We start from the raw sequence: 22562 nt of genomic DNA, 5'->3' as shown, positions 1-22562 counted from the left end.
CAATGTAATTATATCCCGAGATATCTTGGAACGTGACGCTGATGGTGATAATCTTGGACTTCGTTACTTGTTGTGAGACGGTTGTAAATTGGTTTGAATGGTTTTCTTTTTAATGACTTATCTCTCTCGACAACGCTGTCTAGTTTTAATTTTAATGCAAATGCACTATTTTACAAATTTAGTGTCAGTGCTTATTCAGGCAAAACTTATACTAATATATATCATACTATACAAAAAAAAATCTTTTAATTCAAAAATGTTCTTGGTTCACATTAACAAGCCAAAAGTAACGATAAATATACAAAAAACGTAACATCATTTATCAAAACAATACCAATTAATTTCAAACAACTACGTCACCAAACAATCGAGTGTGACAAGTAACGATACACTAATGGTGGCAAACACGGGTGGTCGGCAAGCACTCACAGCGATAACGATCACAATTTTAACTCACGATTATCTTTATATCATATTGAGTTGATATTTAGATTGTACGATAAGAAGTGTTGAATATTATATGACCATTTGATAAATGTGTATCGTGTTATATTTTTAGAAAGTTTTGGAATTTTTAAAGGCAATACTATTTAAATGGCAGCTACTTATTCTTAATTCATACAAAAGATTTTTAATGCATATGTGTTTGAGCAAATACAAAGTTATGCATTATGATTGCAGAATCATCAGTCGGACTTTTTATGATGTTAATGATAGAAATTGGAAATATCGATTGGCCCCATCTAAAGCCATATTATTAAACTACTAAGTCAACAGGTTTGCAAATTGTAGAACAAAATGTCGTGTTAGATTTTAAAGTGGTTGATGGACAACTACTACAAAAATTAACTGACTACTATCCTTTTTATTATTATTTAGCAACATCCACGGGCTCACAGTTGCCCGAGCCATTTTTACATTCTACTTTAATACATTTTGGAGTTTTATATTATTCGTGAACATCAGCAGATATTCGCTGGACTAATAGGATTGTGTACACTATGTACACCTGTAATTATTAGTTCCAGCTAAAATCTTGTTTATAAATGTACATGGGTACATGTACAAACCAGTTTGGGTCGATACCACCCACTGATCATATTTTATACCACAAAAGAACAATACTTAGTATTGTTTGTTCCGGTTTGAAGAATAAGTGGTCCAGTGTAACTATAGGCACAAGGAAACGTCTTAGTTCCCAAGATCGGTAGCGTTGTGGTGTTATGACGAATGATTAATATTTCTTACAGTATCTATATCTATATCTATGAGCAATGGTGACCAATTACTATCAGATCACCCATTTGTCAATCCTACTAACTAAGGCTTATAAAAATAAATGGTTCAGCTAACAATGCAATGCAACACTATCTTGGAAATTGGATATCCTATAAAAATTCCAATTTTACTAAATCACACATTTTCTAGGATATCTGAAATTAAAACTTATGTATTTATCGTGTCTTGAAAGGTAATTGTACTTTGCGTTATTTTAACAGGATAAGAGGAAATAAGAAACAACTTAAATACCAAAAATTATACTACTACTGATTTAGAAATACTAGTTTGCTCACAGTTCCTGTCGAAACCGAATACGTTGTGTCTTGACTGCATAATTTTTCACAAATTACATCACAACCAGCGTGCAATTTACTAATAAATACACTACGAATAGTTAACATATCAAAATATTTCAGTCATAATACACACGAATTCTTAAAGATGCATAAAATAATTCAAACATAGGACAAACAGCTTTAGGTGTTTTTCGAAGGACGCTAGGGTTACTTCCAAACTCCGTTTCGTTACTGATCATTTCTAATCGGAAAACCCAAATACATTTTCACAAGGTTTTATTCAATTTGCAATGTTTGTTATACATTTTATTATTTCTTTAGGACAAATCTTGCGAGCTGAATTACCACATAACCCAATTTTAAACGTAAGTGTATTTGGTATGACATACATTTTTATGGTGTACATGACCTGATTTTTTACCCAAGATTGGCTCCATACGAAGGAACTCCTCAATGGTCAACATCACAAACATAATTTGTTTATGTAAAGTTTGAGTATTTTGGACTGTTAATTTGATAGCCAGGACTTCGATAGTTGTACCCCTATATAGTCAAGGCAATTATACAGAGACAAACAAATACACACACACCACCACGCGTGAAGATTCATTGAAGCCCGTTTAGAAGCCCAATACAGTTGAGCCTAGGACCAATGACCAATTCATAGGCATTAATGATTCGAAGTAAAGACAAGAGACTAGCTAACTACGCAGGACATATACTACACACAAATGTGTGTGCGCAAAAACATATTATGCACTTTCTCACATAAACCGATGGGACGGTAAATCCGACACGATCGGATGGAATTCAAGCGCAGGACCAACTTCCGTGGCATAAAAACCAACTTCCAGACTCCTGCCTATATTTTGAGTTTTTCGATAGAAAAATCCAATAACTTTTTATCGGCCCAACCTGAAGTTTGAACCCATGACCACGACATTTTTGGCCATATACCCGGCCACTAGACCAACGAGGCAGTACAGAGTATTCACTAACATGTAGATATATCAGATACGGTAATGATTTCAACGTGTGAAAACATTGCAGCTAAATGACAACTTATCATGAAGAATGATGATAATACAGACTCAAATGACATTAATTACGTTACCGTAAAACCCATTATTGATTCCGGTGAAATTCGCATTGACAATTTACAATTTGAAATATTGTTTCGGTAATGATGATTGTAATTCTGTTTACTTCAGAGTTTTCCTTTCGATAATGACGTTTTGAGTCGATCAAACGTTTAATTTGATTTCACGTTAACTGGTCTCGAAATATTAATTACAAAAATTAATTAGCTTGGGTCTATTTAAATATTTACATCAATCAATTTTATGATTATTGCTTTGAAATAATTTGATAGAAATTTATTTATTTAAAACTGGTAGGTGGTGTCAGCCGTACGTCTATTAACAATCTCTTTCATCACCACAAGCCCTCGTAACTAAGATGTTATGTCCCTTGTAAACCTACACTAGATCATGTACCCCTCAAACTGGTTTACAACAATGCTGAGTATTACAGTACCTTTCACGAAGCCCAACTAACCTTCCAAAATTGAAGATTAGGAGAAATTATGTCATAAAGTACAAAAGTAGTTTTTTTAGACTATTAATAAAATTATCAATTAAACATAATATTACATAAATGCATTCAAAACTGCGATTCATCTCAGGTTTTGGTTACGTTTTGTTCCAAATTCAGTCAGGGTTTTAAGCTTGTTTCATTTTATTTTTACTACCAGCTATTACATAAGCTTAATACACCTCACACCAGTATGAAAAGAAGGTTTAAATTCTAAAGAGCTAAGCTGAATTCTATCTAATAATTAAAATAGTTATAAGAATCTTAATCCCTTATTGATAATCACCTATCTACTTATTGCAATCGCTAAATCCTTATGGTAGATTTGATGCCAGAGACAGTCTCACGAACAGAAAGACATTCAAGGACAAACTTATATAAGAGTGTCTATGAAACTTATTGCACATTATAGGAAAACACCGTTTAAAAATGTAAAACATACCTCCGTCGACTTCACAAATCAGCAGTACGTTGGATCCTTCATTATAAGGTTCAATTAATTTTGTTCTATCTCGTCTCTTTGCATCGTATATGGTAGGACGACTTGGTGGTACTGAAAGGGTAAAAAATAATTAATAATGTTCACTTGACTGGGTTTCGGTCAAGAGAGACGGTCTCAAAAACTAGTGAATTTGTGAATTGTAGTGTATAAATGTATCTGCAATGGCAATAGGATGGCAATCTGAAGCAATCGGTCTTTCCTAGGTATGAGAATGTATTATTGCCAACTCTTATATGCAGTCGTTATTTTCTAGATAAAGTGTCTGTCAAGACAATCAATCTTTATAGTCATATAAATTTTATTATCTCGTTTAGAGATTTAAGTCCAAAATATCAGATCGAATAAGCTAAACGAATGAGGCATTTGAATATAATTTAAACGAGAAATACTATCGAAGCGTATCCCCTAATTGTAATCTTTAAAATAATTATAGTATCATAATTTATAAATTGTATATATATTCAATAATAATTTTAGAAATGAGAACAGTCCATTTAATTTTATAAAGAAATATTAAATTTAATAAAATAAGACCTAAAATTGAAACACCGAATAATCCAGTTTTACTTTTATTATTTATGTAAGAGATAAATACTAACATTAAATGAAATAAAAAAAAATAAAAAAATATATTAAATGAATTATAATTTATTATACATATGTTTTAGCTGCCATGTCTAATGCCTCAGTTATTATATTTTTTTTTTGTATATATACATTTTAAATATTATCGACCAAGCAATGCTCTGTCTTCTTCTTTGAAATCAAAGATGGTAGAAAGGCGTACATTACTCTTTAATTAAACATCCGATTAAATGCTTTCATAAGTACCAACGTCTATGTTTATTAATGAACAGATAGAAGTAGACTGTATATGTATCAGCTTCGTGTCCTTGTTTATAGAAATCTTCTGAGCTTGTCTATGTAAACGAACTCCTAAACGGTTGGACCGATTCTGATGAAAGTTTTTATGCATTTGAGTGGGCCCTGATTGGTTTAAATTAGGCTCGATACTGCGTAAATACAATTCTCATTTCACATGGACGCTTCGGGTCGGGCAGCTAGTATAAATCATTTTTCAATATATATTGAATAATGCCATATAACATCGAGTAACGTTATTTTGGATCGTTCGCTTTGCAATTAGGAAATTTGAAGCATTTATCAATAATTATAAGGGACAATAGACAAGAGCAATTATGATTTATTTAGTAGAACTATAATATACTCACTTATGACGGTAAAATTAACTTTCAAATTTCTGGTCGGCGAATTCCTGAAGTCCACTCTACATCTATACACTCCAGCATCAGCTGCAATCACGTTATCCACCATGAGAACAGCCGGTGTTGCACCACCTCTGAAGTATGCTCGGTTGCCGAAGACCAGTGCGGAAGACCAGAGCTTGGGTTGGTTGACATTTCGACCTCGAATGTCATAGCTGTAATTACGATATTTTTAATAATAATTTATATTTAACAAACGCATAATATTATCTATATAAAGTAACTCTGTATGGTACCCTTTCACTAAACCACTGAACCGAATTTGATGAGATTTGGTATGAAGCAAACTTGAACACCAAGGTAGGACATAGGTTTTTTTACACTTAGAGCCTAACCACTAAAATGCGAGCTTCAAAAATATCTAATATAATTTTGAAGAAATAACGCGCACACTATAGTAAAACAATTGAAACTCACGCACACTACTTGGAGCAAGCCCGTATGCGTTAGTACCAACCACTAATCAAATATTCTACCGTCAAACAGCAATACTTAGCATTAATGTGTCGTGTTTGAAGGATGAGGTCGCTAGTAAAACTGTAGGCACAAGGGTCACATCTTGGTACCAAGGTTGGTGGCACATTGGCGATATAAGGAATGGTTAATATTTCTCAGCACCAATATCAATGAGTGGTAGCAACTATGTAACAATATTTTAGTATTAAATACTGGGTTTTATATTGTTGATAAATTAAATCTATTTTAATTCCATACGGTTATATTTTTGTATGTTAGTTGCTCAAACGTTTTATATACTAAATGGTAGTATTTATTTCCATCGTCCAGATATCATTTTGGTCATGACAATCAATCTAGCTGTTTCCGTGCTTAATAAATATTCATTTACTGCAGATTTGTTAGTCTGTATATTTTTAGCCGCAACGGTGTATTCGTTGACCCTTTCATATATAGCACACTTAGTTAAATGAATATGAACTGCCACAGATAAAATGTTGGCATTTGAAATGGAATGACATCTTTTGGTTTACGTAAGCGTTTCCCTATAATAAAATACACATTTGTTCGAAGAATCAATGGCGCGAACAAGGTTTTTTATGCTTCAACAATATTGACAAAGATTGCGAAATATTTGCTTAGTCCTATTGTGTTTGAATATTTTGCATTAAAATTAGAAATAAAGACGAAATATAATGTTTTTTTACAAGTAAACCGTTTTGCCTTTGTGCAAAACCATCTGGGTACCTCTCATTCATAATATTTTTTACCACCAAACAGCAATACTTGGTATTGTTGTGTTCTGGTTTGAAGGATGAGTGAGCCTGTATAATTGTAGGAGCAAGATACATAACATATTAGCATCCAAGGTTGATAAAGCATTGGTGACATAAGGAATGGTAAATATTTCTTAGAGTGCCAATATATATTAGTGGTGGTGACCATTTACTATAAGGTGACATATTTGTGAATCTGCGCACCTATTTCATTGTAAAAACTGGGAAATACAAACACTGCCTTCTCAACGTCTGTGTTGCTAATAGCCCCGATAATATGACCCGACCTGGACTTTGAACAGGGCCTAGATATTTGCAATCTTATGACCTATATACTAAACAATGACGCTTGTTATATAATATACATACCTATATATACCTAAATATACCTACGATACACGCATTTCTAGGCTAGTGAACTACACGGGTACCGTAATTCCTGTATAATAACGAAACAAATCTGGGTTTTTATTTATGTAATATTATTTGTAGATTTAGCAAATTATGTACCTGTACAGCGGCTCTCCATCCGACTCCTTGAACCAGAGAACCATGACAACCGCGTCATCTGAATGCAAAGGCTGGATGTCGCAGGGTAGTGACGCTTTCTTTCCCAACACCCCTTGAACATCTGACGTAGGCACTGTAACAAAAGATAATAAGATTAGCCTCAGAATTAATAAGTTGTCTCTTTAAAATATATTTAATTGGAGTTTAAAATGAAATTACAATACTTATTAAGAAATACATTTTATATATCATTTACATTTAACGCAACGCTTTGTGCTGAATTAGCACTGCATCAGGCGATCGTATATAACTCTCACCTTTATTGAGGTTTTTTGTAATAGTTGTAAATAGATTTTTGATATGTAATATTTTTGTTTTTATTATTGGTTCCATATAAATATTATCTATGACAAAATTAAAGATTATATTGAGCATATTATATAAAATGTTTTTTTTAAATGGCATATCAAGATATTCATGATCTATAAGAGCATTATATATGTAAGAGCCACGCTAATATACATTGCATCATGACATGTATAAATAATTTCTTCAACGTCAAGCTTCCGCCTCCAATCACCAATATTTTTTATCCGTTGTTCCTTTATTAACATTGGCTTATTCATCTATGAAACCATAAAATACCAATAAGTATTTATGCTTATCAGTAGAATAACTAATCTCTCTTTCTCTCAATAGGTTAGTAGGTATCTGGTTAGACTGGTCATAAGTTGTACGAGTAAAGAATCAGCAGTAAAGAATTGGATCAGCAAACACCATCAAGCCATATCGATCATTTATGTGAATGCATCCGATTGGATATAGAAGGCGGAAAATTAGGTACAATTGACAATTGGGCATCTTGGAGTCTCCCGATGACAAAATCTAAGTCTAGCAGTGGACTACAGTAAATGGTGATGATGATGAAAATGAAGTTATAATCATCGCGAATAAAACCATTTTACTAAATACCATATAAGTCATATGCAAAAAAATTTAGATAACTTATAGATATACTAGATTATTCAATGTAAATACGAAAAAGATTCCATCCATTTGACGTTCGAAATAAAGCTCTTTACATAACTATAATACATTTGAGACCTACTTAGTTTAAAAAGAAAACTGTGGTACTGTCCCAATTCTCCGCCGGCTTAAACTCTAGATCCGTCTTTTGACAAATATAGAAGTCTTAACAAGGATTGCAGACGCCCTAATGCGACAACTAAGAGACACTAAGAGATCCAAAGAATTGCAGTTCTGTTTAAATATTTGAGTTGAATGAAATATGTTAACTTGTCTAAGAAAATGTCTGTCACGAGTCTATAAATATTTAAAACTCGTCTATGGAAGTTCATTTATATTCGTCCAAGTAAATTTCAACTTTTCCTTATTATTATTTGTAGCGAAGATTTTTTCATAATTGATGAGAATTAATAAAAATTGATTTTTTAGAAATAATGTCAAGAACCAGACAATTTCAAGGGATGTGTAAATATAATTTCGTAAAAGAATTTTTGATGCAATATGACGCAACGATATATGTTTGACGACCTCCGTGGTCATCAGTCTTCTATCTTGTCTTTGGTCTGGGAGTTTGTAGTACCGTCGTTACTTCTGATTTTCCATAACACAAGTGCTTTAGCAACAGAGTTATGTATGTGATGTTGTCCAATATTTATATTACTTAAAAAAATATCATATAAGAATTATATGAATATATGTACATATACATGTATATAGAAAGATTTATATTGGGCAATTTTTTTGAGGTTAAAAGACTTCAAGCGGTGATCACCGTAAAAATTGGCACAATATATGGTACAGATTTTTTGTCATCCATTTTATTGCAGCTCGCCACTAGATGGCGTTGAACATCAGCTTCTATGCCGTTAACCTGATCGCTTTGATAATTGGTTTATATACATAGGCAGAATTACCTTTGGCGGGGCTTTACTAGTTGTGTTTATATAACCATATATACAATTCAATAAATACGGTTCTGTAAGCAATAATAGATTCTGTAAATTTGAACTACAGTTATATATTTACAGTATTACACAGCCTCTACTTTCGAAAATTATATTTTTTTTGTATAACTTTATTTAAACTTTCAAAAATAAAACATTTATAAATAGGATACAGACACAATGATTAAAGTGTTTTTGTGTGTGTTCGTGTGTGTGTGTGGTACGGGCGATCATAATAAAAATTAAATACTTATATCGATTATGATTTCAAACTACTGGATCATCTTACTTCTATTAAGCGTCGCATTAAATATTATTAGGTTCTTCAGTCTATTTCGGGTTAAAGTTCTAAGATAGTTCGTAATCGGAATTTGAATGAAACCTTTATACAGAGCTAGAAAGATATTAAACTGTCTTCTGAATTAACTTTAGAGTGCTTTATTTTGTTGCGACTAGATTTGCATTTCCCTATTATGAGAAAGATATATATAATTCTCTATAATTTATTTTTAAGTATTGTGACTTATATGTATATAAATCAATATATCTAAGACTTACAAAAGGTTTTTTTAAATGTTTTCATACATTTTTAAGTCGAGCTGCCGCTCATAATAAAAGCCGACATGTCCCAGTGCTTAGAATACCATATAGATTGGTTGAGGAACCCCGAATCTCAAGACAACGAATATCATCCCTTCAAGGATACCATATTTAGAAATTTCAGAAAAAAATCCCGACACCTAAAATAAAAAATAAATCAAACGATAAGATCAAAGACATAGACAATATACCAAAATACATACATATATTGTGATGCAATTAAACAATAATAAAAAAACGAGAGGTGTCTTGGATCACCCAGTTGCAACATTATGTATTAAATGATGGAATAAATTTACGTCATTTGAGAATAATTAAATTACAATGAATAAACTAGTTATTAGTTTGATTTTTTTAAACGGCATATAGGTAATAGGAAGACAGAGAAACAGGGGAAAAGGTCGCCTTATGGAAGCAGAACGCTTTACTGTATGTGACGATTTCTGCCATTTCTTCCTATTATAAGCCTCGTAAAAGAACTTCTTTTAAAAATTAAATGAAGTGAGTTCCATTCAAGTGCCATTATATTTTCACTTTGATAATTCGTCTTTATAACGTATGTCTTGTACAGTAGTGAAGTTCTCAAATCCAAAAGAAATCATAAGTATGTAATAGATTTTATTTATCTACTAAAACCTGACAAGATAAAGTCGCAACATCACAAGATAAAATAATCATGTTTTCCCTTAACAAATGAGCCATAATAAATATTAAATAGGGCGAGCTTACACTAGAGCTGTCAAGGCGTGTCTTTTCAGCGTGAAGGAATTACTACCGTTTTAACGGCAATCAAACGTGTTGAGACACGAAGTACTTGTTACTTCCCTTTAACGAACTCAGTCACGGATGATTTCATCGGTATTCGTGTTTTAGACAAAATTATTGTATTTCAGCACGCTACTCTGTATTTTGATTTTCGTATCGATATATAAATTTGTAACTTATTTTTTAAATATAGCTAGATGAACTGACAATTGGTCTACTTGATGGTAAGTGGTTTCCACCGACCATACACATTAGTGCTATAAGAAATATTACCCTTCCACTGATTAAAATATGTATTGACATTAGCGAAAATGTGTTTGCAAGTTAATGAATTTACTCATAAGATTTGACAACCATACAAGTTACACGTTTGAAAGATTATAAAAATATAACATTATCAACAAAAAACAATGTTGGAATATTCAACAGCAATCTAAAACTCATAATAATTGTTCATGTAAGTGATAATGTTTCTACGTTTTTTTATGTCATAGGTTGGCGGACGATCATATGGTTTACCTGATAGTAAGTGGTCACCACCGCCCATAGACAATGGCGCTGTAAGAAATATTAACCATACCTTACATTACATGAGCCGAGATGGCCCAGTGGTTAGAACGCGTGCATCTTAACCGATGATTTCGGGTTCAAACCCAGGCAGGCACCACTGAAATTTCATGTGCTTAATTTGTGTTTATAATTCATCTCGTGCTCGGCGGTGAAGGAAAACATCGTGAGGAAACCTGCATGTGTCTAATTTCAACGAAATTCTGCCACATGTGTATTCCGCCAACCCGCATTGGAGCAGCGTGGTGGAATATGCTCCAAACCTTCTCCTCAAAGGGAGAGGAGGCCTTTATCCCAGCAGTGGGACATTTACGGGCTGCTACTACTACTGTTACCTTACATCGCTAATGTGCCACCAACCTGGGAAACTAAGAAGTTATGTCGCTTGTACCTGTGGTTACACTGGCTCACTCACCTTTCAAACCGGAACACACACAATACTATACAGACAGTGGCTTGTACAAAGCCACCAAGAAATAGTAGAATAAATCAAAAATTGATAGCCAGTTTCGGGTAATTTGATGAACTTAATGAATTGTTTCGGTAGAATTCAATATTGATATCTAAGATTGAATTCATGGTATAATTAATATTAATATATCCATTATTAGTTGCGTGTAAAGTTAGTATATCGATGTTAATATATTTTTTCTTTTCAGACAGCTGTATATCCACAGATAAGTTGTCCGTACCTTTGGTGTATCTTGGCTGGAATTGGAGTTTATGTTACTTCAATGTTATATCATCATGGTCAAAAACACAAATACAGTTTTCACAAGCATTTTCGAGTTTTCAATAGTATCGACGGCAATTAATTCTTCACTGAACTAGAGTGGTTGTTATTAGTGAGATTCTAATTTTCTTAGCTGGTCTAGGTAGTCGGACAATCTGCCCAAAATCCTGAGAGATCACCATTTCTAAAACGGATCACCACTTAAGGTTTTATCTTATGTTTATAATACTAATACGATTTGACTTTCAAGAAGGATATATTATATACATATATAATTATATTTATATACCATAACTTTGTATTTTAAATTTTGGAAAATAACTACAAAGTTTTACATTCCGAGTCGGTGGTACCTTCTCTTAATATAGTTTTGTAAAATGGCGATTCAAACATACTGTTAAAAGCCTACTTGAATAAAGTATATTTTGATTTTGATATAATAATACTTGTCATGATATTAGTTTGTTTCCTCTTGATTATAATGTAATGACACAGAATGAATATTTCAAGACAATTTCATAGATTGTCAATCGATAAAAATCATAATTCAATTCGTCCTAACACATCGAGATCAAAACTCGTATCAGAAATAAGCTCTGACCTCTGTGTCACAAAACTAATTACTGTAATCGTCAAAGTTGAAATGTACTAAAGTTTTAACATAAAATCTCTACATTATACACAACGGAAATTGGATAACTCTACGTGACATTCGGTATAAAATGAAACCGCGATCGGTTTTGATTGTCAAACGACTCACGTCTCTCCATGTTTGATGATGACATTTCGATATCTCTGAATTTACCTTACACATGACGTTTTTCAGGTTACGTAGTTTAAGGTGAACTTAACACGTCGCTCATTGAACACGTCGTGAAAAATTACAATCAAAATGCACAATATAGGTTTCTTGATTTTTTTCCCCCAAAACGGTTTTAATGTCCTAAATTAATTAGATTATCGAGGTAGATGATTTAGATTAGTTAATGAGCAAATTTATTGTGACTTATTAGTAAATTTTGGGGTTATAGTTAGTAGTTTGATAATATATGATAGTCTGGATAGGTACCACCCACTTACCACATATTTTAACGCCAAACAGCTATACAGGTATGAAGGATGTAACTAGTGCAACTACAGGCATAATGGCCATAACATCATACTTCCTGATGTAAGGAATTGTTAATTCTATAGCGCCAATGTCTATGAACAGTGATAACGACTATCAAGTGGACTTTTTGCCCGTCCGCCTATCTATATTATATACATACATATATATACATAAAAAAGCCCAATAATGAGATAGTAAAACAATCGGTTATTAATTAATAAATATATATTTAATTTAAAAGTATCAGTCTGTTAATTTATGACCGCTGGACCAAAACTTATTCTCTCTTTGCGGAAAAGGCTGCTCATATACAGGTTGGTAGCACAGGGCAAAGCTTCCTTATGCAGTATTACTCACGATGTTTTTCTTCAACGCCGAGTCTCAAGGTGAATTAAAAACATAAGACACAGGAAAATTTATTGGTGCTTGTCTGGAATTGAACCCATACGCGTCCTTTACACTCTATTATACATTGCAAAAAGCAATGACAAAATTCAATAATAAAAGGAAACTATTTATTAAAGATAATTTTTATATATATGTTGCTCAATTTTCCTCACTTTCTTTTTAATGCCTTCAATTTATTTTAACAACGCACCTACGATGATGAATGAGCTAATGTCTTTAGACACGAAGAAATATACGGAGTATCTTAAGTTATAGCGTCTTTTGACATCGAATTTGACTGAGGCTAAAATATGCTATTCTTTATTAGTTTTGTAGTGATTATTTTGAGCATAATGTTGGTAAATTGCAACGGCGGTTCATACGTAAGGTTTCATATTAAATACTTGCTGAACCTGCGGCTTTACCTTATAGAGCGATATTCTAAGAGGTTTATTTTTTGGTCAGCATTGAGGCAATCGCCCCGCCCGCATACATCCAGCCTACCTAGTGCTAATAAATCTTAACATGCCAAAGTGAACGATAACTTGATCGATAACTTAAAAAAATAAATGTAAAAAAGATAAATTGAAAAGCTGAATGTCATAAAAATCGTCGTTCTGAAGATAAATAATCTTCTAAAATGCTCTTGTAAAAATTACAAGGCTAAGTGGTCTACTTAAATGATAATTTGTGAGATAATTTTTACAAATAGATAATGATTACTTGATGGGCTTTTTGCAAGCCCGTCTGGGTGAGTACCATTCACTCATCAGATATTCTACCGCCAAACAGCAAAACTGTTTGGCGGTAGCCATTGTAATTACATACACAAGGGACATAACATCTTTGTTCCCGAGGTTAGTGGCGCATTGGTGATGTAAGTATTGGTTAATATTTCTTACAGCGTGATTAGCGGTAGTGACCACTTAGCATCAGGTGGCCCATTTGCTCGTCCGCCAACTAATGCCATAAAAAAGGTAAAGAGCATTGATCACCTGATGGTTAGTGGTCACTATTGTGCATAGATATCATTAAATTATCATTCATCCGAAATAATCAATGAGCTACCAACCTTGGTAAAAATAAAGATGCTATGTCCCTTAATAGAAGGCAAAAACAAAAGATAGCTGCACAAATTCAAAATCAAAATATTTTTTATTCAAGTAGGCTCATAAAAGCACGCAGATAGATTTTATCGAGAAGAACTGGCAAGAAACTCATTAGTTACTCTTTTCTACCATTTTAAGTACAGATTATGTCAGTAAACAAGAATTATTTTTTTATATATCTTGCCTAGAAGAAGAATGAGATTTTTCTGATTCTTGCCGATTATTATTAGTAAAATATATTATAATAATTTGTACTCGCGGTATCTTTGCAAATTTCATTGATCTAGTAAAATGTCGATTTCTCATAATCTCATAAGCATACTGAACTAAAGTTTTCATTGATTTGTTAAGCTGATCTGGCATATTAAGACGTAACGGTGTTATTTCAAGAAAATTGATTTATCACAATCACACCTCGATCACATCCTCATTTCGTTACTGGAAATCAGGCCCCATCTGGGCGCCAATAATGCACCGCCAACCTTAGAATCTAAAATGGTGCGTCTCTTCTCTTTAAACAGAATAATGCAGTCTATAGGATTGATAAAATAAATAATTAATTAATTCCTTTTTATATAACCCAGGTACCAAAAACTTTACGATATGGAAACCAAACGAAGTACGGAACCATGAAATCCATTTCGTTTTATTAACGGCGTAATATTACACGTATCCGTTGCAAAACATTGAAAAGTACGCAATAGTTTGAATTTTATATTTCATTTCGTTCCGATCAGAAATTCATCGTAAATTTTAAATCTCTCCGGACTCATTAAACCGTTTCAGGGAGCGAACGTTAAAATATATACTGATATATTTGAGTCGAAATGTTTCGTTGAATTGACGGTATCTATTGGTTTAGTATTTATTTTGAATTATATTTTAACGCATAGTTGCTATATTTGTACGGAGTTTTTAATTAATCAAGTTTGATATTTTTTTGTTGGTCATATTTTTACTAATGAATTTGAAACTGAACCACCTATAACAAAAATATTATTTATATATTTGTGTCGCTTGGTTCAAGCATTGATATATTTTCCACATATCAAATGACGTAATACGACTTAAAGCGTACCGTGTAAACCCGAGATCCAGTCAGCTACAAATTCACAACTAGAAGCGCGCAATACAAGACACGTCTTGTATAAATCAGAAACTACATCACAAAGCAATGACTTCGCTGTTCTAAGCGGATGGATTTCCGATCTTCAATATTTAGCTCCTAAATATGACTATTTAATAATAAATTACTTATAATATTATGATTTTATTTATTAATCCATACTGTCTTGCACAGTATAGTCACAACCGTTTATTTTTGAGTACATACCTAAAAATACCTTTTTGTTGGATGTTTGGTACGAGGTGTCGCATTTGTTTGCTTTTTACAATACAATAACCAATGAATCTTAACCTAAAATGTGTTTTCATTCATCTCGTGCTCGGCGGTGAAGGAAAACATTGTGAGTAAACCTGCCTGTGTCTAATTTCAACGAAATTCTGCCACTATAATTTAAAAAATATTAGGTCTTGTTTAAAACCAAAATATACGAGCCTGTGAATGTCCCACGACTTTTAGTAACATTCGTAGATTATTTGATCCAGTTGTTTCGAAATATAGTTGATATTTGTGTGCAGGTGTATAAAATAACTTTGATTGATACACTTAAGACTTATTCCAATGTTTTTCTTTTAAGCATAGGAAAACTCAGGAGATCGATTTCGAATTTATCACAAGGTGATATGGAATTTGTGTTTATAATTCATCTCGTGCTCGGCGGTGAAGGAAAACATCGTGAGGAAACCTGCATGTGTCTAATTTCAACGAAATTCTGCCACATGTGTATTCCGCCAACCCGCATTGGAGCAGCGTGGTGGAATATGCTCCAAACCTTCTCCTCAAAGGGAGAGGAGGCCTTTATCCCAGCAGTGGGACATTTACGCTGCTAATCATAAAAAAAAAGAAATAAAAGTTTCATCCTGGTTCATCACAGTTATTCTCAGATATATGGCAATTATATTTGCATATTATTTACCCACGTAGATGAAATCACGGATAGTACTCAAGGCTCAATATATTATTTAGACATCTTATAAATAAATCATTTCGCAATTCTGTCGTAATGATTTACTCGTACGATTTGTGTAGAAAAAAATAATTGAGTCATATAACTTGTTCTATCAGCAAAAAGTACATTGATGGGTTGATTTTGGTCTAAGTTATACGTGTAAGTTAGATTGTACTTTAAAATTCATTTAAACCTTATTTTTAATTGCTATTTTCTGTGTGTGTAAGGTTTTTTGTAAATATTTATAGAGTTGTTTAAAAATGGTGAATGTAACATTTATACTGACAATTTTTTTTATAAAATAGTAAAAGGACGTGCAAATGGTTAGTTGATGGTAAGTAGTCACCACTGCGCTGCTAACTTTGGAAACTAAGATGGCTAGTATGGCTTGCACAAAGTCTACTATCAAGTAAATACAAGAATATCGTGTAAAAACTAAATTAAGATGATCTTCTTTGTTTCTATTTTTAAAGGGTCTAATTACGTATTTTTAGATATAAGCCAGCATTACACTTGCTTATCAATTGAAAAAATATACTTAAAAAAGTAATTAAAAATCTACTACCGGTTCTGAAATAAATTTCTGAAGTACCGACCAAAGAAAACTAACGGGATTTTATTTCTTTGAACAATGGTTGTTTACAATTTTGTAATTATATTTTTCACTTGAAACGACCTAGAAGCAATCGTTTCATTCCTAAGGTATCTACGATGTAATACGTTTTTTTTTAATTAAATAATTTATATGTTTTCTATTGTCATTGTATTATATTGTTCTTAAATATAGCTAGGCGTTTGTATTTAGTTAACAAAGGTTACAAGTTGATGTTTCAACCTCGCGCTAATAGCATGTACGTCACTATTTTTGGAAATGTTTTATATTATCTAATAAATTTTAGCTTCACTTGTAACTATGTATGTAAGAAAATCTTGGAATCTTAATTTGACCCACTTCCCGGTCTTTGATTAGGATGAAATTTTGCACACGCACTGAGTTCTGATGACAAAACATGATAAGCTAAGAAACGTCATTACAAATCCAATATGGCGGCCTTCCCAAGATGGCGGACTGGCTATTTGAAATCCACCCCCATGATATGGATGGAATGAAAGGGTTTGCTGTCAGGAATACTAAATCCTACTAATCCAACATGGCGGACATCCAAGATGGCGGATAGGCGATTTGAAATGCACCCCCATGATATGGGTATTAAATGAAAGGGTTTGCTTTTGTAATTTTTAAACTATAATTATTTATACGACAAATTATTACTGGGTGGTAAACTTAATATTGTTGTGTTGAAGGGTGATTGACGAAGTGTTACTATATGCAAAAGTGGTATAATATACTATTTACCAAGATTGGTAGTACATTTGCGATTTAAGGAAAAAAAAATATTTCTTCCACCGCTAATGTCTATGGGCAGTGGTGGCCACTTACCATCAGGTGGCTCATTTAACTGTTCGCCTACTTATATCATAAAAAGAGAATACATAGATTTATATAATGTTTCCTTCATATTATTAAAACTGAAACGTTTGTTTATTCGAGTTTACTCATTTCAGACTCAAAATTGTTATTCTTTCTGAAATCATCTAACTATAATTACAAACACCCTACAATGGATGAAACCGATGTATCCCGCTGAGTTTCTTTCGCCGGTTCTTCTCAGGTCCGAGGTGCTAAATTCCGAACCGGTGGTAGATTTTTGACTATCAATAAGCAAGTGTAAACACTTCTATATTGAATAAAGATTTTTGACTTTGACTTTGACCGCACAGAGCACTAGTTAAACTAATAAAAACAATGCGCTTATAACTTACGCACGGCTTTACTTGCGAGTTGCGTAGGACCGGTATGACAATTATCGGGTGGGTGGATTATGATTGATAAGCACACATATGTTTTATGATTTATTATTATCTTTTAAAATCAATTTCGGTAGTAGTTGTCCGTGAACTTTGACAACCTTTTGACATTAGAAATACACTCAAATTGAATATTTGACTCTACGGCGATTAATTGTTCACAATCGAATAAATGAAAGTGACAATTAATTTAGGAAACTTCGTGTTAGGTCATAAGACAGATAGCATCAGATTTTATCAATGTATGTAATTTATTTTATTACAAAACGAATTACAAAGGACGAGCAAATAAGTTAAACTTTGAATAATTGGAGACTATTTAAAATGTAACAATAATAATATATAAATTGTGAAACATATATAAATATATCCTCAAAACATTAACATAAAGTATTTTTTGCAAAACCTTATTAGGCTTTATAATAGTTATCTACTAAGATAGATAGATAAAGATAGAGTAAGGAATATAAGAGGATTTTTTTTTCAATGATTACGTTTAAAATAATCGTCATAGTATGTGAATCATATCCGGCCATGGATACGTGCTGATGATCTCACCTTTCACCAGATGTTAAGTGATTCTAAGAAAATTAATACAGCTGGTTGTGGTTCTAACTTACCGTCTTATAATATATATATTATGTAATAACTGACGGGCAAATGGGTCAACTGATGGTAAGTGGTCACCACCGCCCCTATGAGCGGCAGAGTCTATACATTGGCTATGTAAAAAAGATTAAACATTCCTTAAATGACACCAATGCGTGACTAACATTGAGAGCTGGGAGATATTATGTCCTTATGTCTGTAGTTTTAGTTTTAGTTAGAGCCGAGATGGCCCAGTGGCTAGAACGCGTGCATCTTAACCGATGATTTCGGGTTCAAACCCAGGCAGGCACCACTGAAATTTCATGTGCTTAATTTGTCTTTATAATTCATCTCGTGCTCGGCGGTGAAGGAAAACATCGTGAGGAAACCTGCATGTGTCTAATTTCAACGAAATTCTGCCACATGTGTATTCCGCCAACCCGCATTGGAGCAGCGTGGTGGAATTTATCCCAGCAGTGGGACATTTACGGGCTGCTAATGTAATGTATGTAATGTAAAAATGTCTGTAGTTACACTTGCGCACTCACTCTTAATACCAACACAACGATACTAAGTATTGCTGTTTGGCGGTAAAATATCTGATGAGTAGGTGGAACCTATCCAAATGGGCTTGCAGACAGCCCTATCACCAATATTATTGTACGCAACATTATTGAAGCAACGCGAATTTTATGTATACGAATTTGTACCACGTAAGAAAACCACCAGACATTGCTAATATCATTTAAAAGCTCAGTGTAGAAGACTGACAGCAAAAAGTATCTTCCACAACAGGATATTGGAAAATACTGAGTAAACGATCCAAATTGACATCTCGACTTTCCCTTAACATTTACTGTTGACTTTATGAATCGTAATTTTATAAAGGAGTTAAAACAAACTATGCAAGGGATTTTCTTACTAGAAGCAGCGCTGAGAACTATTGTTCTAAATTAAATAGAATGTTGTAAGCAATTAGGTTTTCGAAATTTAATTTAACCTTTTTGTTTATGTATAAGAAACAATAATGAGTTACTGATTTTTCTCGGTTATATTCAATTTCAACCTGTAACATGATTGCTTTTAAGACCCTTTAATAAAGATTATTTTGGTGTTGATTTTGATTTTTAATAAATAATATCAAAAACATAAAATTATTGAATCGCATTAATTGAAAATTTCGCACAAAGCCTGTGCGTGTACGGGCTAAAATGTGACGATTTTAGTTTTATAGTTTATGAATAAATTACAATAAAGTTGCTTTAACTTTTCTGGAGCAATCCAATCGAAACCATACAGAGTATATCTCACCTCGTAATGACATTTAGATGACAATAACTTAAAAAGTATTTAAGATAAGTACTTGAAATTTTAGTATGTTATTTTTAAAGTTATACATTACGGAAAAATTCGAATCAACTCATTTTATTCGATACTCACACGAGTGATACCCCTTTAACACTTCCTTCTCTCATGATGATATGAATCATGATAATTGTTTTACTATTGTGACTGCTTTAGGGAGACAAGTTAGGATCTACAAATTAAATTTCCTATACTCTTGTATGTTCCTGAAACATTTAGATATATTAGTCATAGTACGCCAGATTTTTTTTATCGTTAATCATGTTTCCGAATCCTCACAAGATATGTTTTATAAAATATTCCACATCGTATGTTGTATAGTATACGAGTTATGTAGTATGGACTAATACTAATCAATAAATATAAAAAAATATATATTTTAATTTATTTTAGGATTATAGACTCGCATTAGTATCTTCGCCCATAGATATTTCAAAAGTATAAAAAACTCGTTACAACGTAAATGAATCGCCAACTATGGAATTAAATTTTTAGAATTTATTTATCACAGTTTCGAAAATAGTCACGAATAGGAAACAATTAATACAATAGATCGAACAGGAAATTGCACGAATATTTCTGAAGTAAATTGACTCAGCGAGAGGTAATCTTGAACCCGGATGTAACAGTTCATTGTAACTTCATTAATCAAAAATAAAGCTAATTAATAATAATTGGTTTACTATATGCTACTTTAATACGTCAAGTATTAGATTAAGATTAAGAAGGTTTAATAAAATTTAATCAAAACACTACTCATGCAGTTCAGCAGTTGTAAAACGTAGGTTCTGCCGAGAAGAATCCTTAAGAGATTCTGTAAATACTATATATCGTTCTGAAGCATTAAAACTTGTTTATAGATTGACAAGTAAATATTCAAGTTATTTTTTATATTTTTTGTTATTAGAACAATCGGATTTAATACAAACAATAACGAGGGAAATAAAATACTATTTATTTTGACGCAACAATGAATTTTATTGGAATTCGACCTCTGATAATTAGCATTTACTTTTTTTAAGTTGAAACGGTCTTTTATACTCTGTGTACTTCCAGGATACAGAATGTGTTCACCTTTTAAGCACGATATTGAACTAACAATTATACCCGTGGACATGGTGTCACACTATGGTGGAATATGTTTCGTTGGGCCCCAGCGCCAATCTTTAGTGGCCATTATCGACGGAGACCTATCACAACCGAGCGTGATAAACGCCATGCCGGAGAGAGATGGTCTCCTACTGCACTCCTACGAACACGTTATGTTTCAGAAAGAGCGGGATCGTGAGGAGAAGGCCTTTGCTGACGAGATAAGATTGGCGATAAAGCGTCAGCGCTATCCGGTCCTTCTCCCACAACAAAAGCGTTGTCAACGCCATTTGAAAAAAAAAAGAAAAACTTTGTCTCCTTCGTTACTGAAAGCGTAAATTTCCATTTCATCAGACGTACCAATCAGTATGCATATTACGCAGTCATTAATATAATCAGACGGCTTATAAGATTGTCATCAACGTAATTCCTAAATCACAGTGCTCATTGCGCGTTACGACTCCTTGTGTTAATCCCATAGTCAACAGTCAACAGACGCGTATAATCAATTATACGGTCGCTGCCCGTTTCACTGTGCTAGCAGCCAGGTGTCATAAATATGGATATATCAACACTTGAAGAGATTTATAGCCGGTGATTTTGAACCAGCGTACATCTATACAATATACGCACTAATTTCTGACCTCCTTGATAAGCCCATTAATGTAGAGGTTCCAAATCAATACGGAATTTTCGATGAGCAACTGTTTATACGATGCATAGGTTTTCTCATAATTTTCTCCTTCTTCGCTGAGCGCGAGTACGAATTTTGTATACGACAAAGTGCTTACCGTGATTCAATTTGCAACTCTTATTTTAAATTCCACATGCTCTATCTACTGGGCTACCGCAGTTTGTCTTAAATTTGAAAGGAAACACTTTAAAACGAGTTACACGATTTCCATTCGCATATGCTTTGTAGGCGTCTATCTGATACGGGTGTAGATTATTGAAACAAACTTTAGTATTATGTAAGAAAAACTCGAAACTCATTGCAGAATACGATCGTGAATTATCAGAATGTGATATGTGATAAATTCAATTATAGTAATTTATCACTTATTCCTGATGATATTGTAGCACTGAAATTATAAAAACATCAAAGTAACGTCTCGTCGTAAATCAGATTTCATCATTTCGAACAGACACAAAATAAGTTCGTAAATAATTATGGCATTGCTTTTCTTAAAATAAGGAATTTTATCTCAGATCACACAATAGGAAGATGGAGTTCACGTAACGCGTGATAGTTAAGTAACAAAGGCGTATTCGCTTTTGTTACAAAATCAAAAACGAATACAAATTCCCATACGAAACGACACCTGTTTTAATACTTCAATGTTTAATTATAGTGACAACAGTTTTGACGCATTCTGTTTTACAATTTGAAAATTTTATGTATGTCGCTGATTATAACACAAAAAAGCCTTTTTTCGTTTTAAGTGTTAAGTCCACTTTAGGTTAAGGAATAATGTTAATAAAGTAGTAATAAAGTTTTGGATAAGTAAATTGGTATAATTTTGTAATGTATATTGTTTTATGTTTTATGTTGTTAATCTTTTTTTCTTATTTTTTTCTTTTGTAATTCAGGTTTGATTTTATAAATTGATTGCCATTTTAGTAATAAATTTTAGAAA

At 32.8% G+C, this 22562-nt stretch overlaps 1 protein-coding gene across 1 annotated transcript in view; it reads right to left on the bottom strand.

Annotated features, from left to right (window-relative positions):
- The window catches only part of LOC125070898 (hemicentin-1-like), a 260952-nt gene that overhangs the window by 28905 nt on the left and 209485 nt on the right, over nt 1-22562 (bottom strand). The window contains exons 5-7 of the mRNA XM_047680905.1: nt 6701-6833; nt 4905-5113; nt 3613-3723 (exon numbers count right to left, since the gene is read on the bottom strand). Coding sequence (XP_047536861.1) covers nt 3613-3723; nt 4905-5113; nt 6701-6833 — 453 coding nt within the window. The remainder of the gene's footprint in view (nt 1-3612; nt 3724-4904; nt 5114-6700; nt 6834-22562) is intronic.

The sequence above is a fragment of the Vanessa atalanta genome, chromosome 18 (assembly GCF_905147765.1).
Source record: "Vanessa atalanta chromosome 18, ilVanAtal1.2, whole genome shotgun sequence".
In the NCBI taxonomy this organism is placed as follows: domain Eukaryota; kingdom Metazoa; phylum Arthropoda; class Insecta; order Lepidoptera; family Nymphalidae; genus Vanessa; species Vanessa atalanta.
Note: the sequence above shows the minus strand (reverse complement) of the source record. Positions and strands in the feature narration are given on the sequence as shown.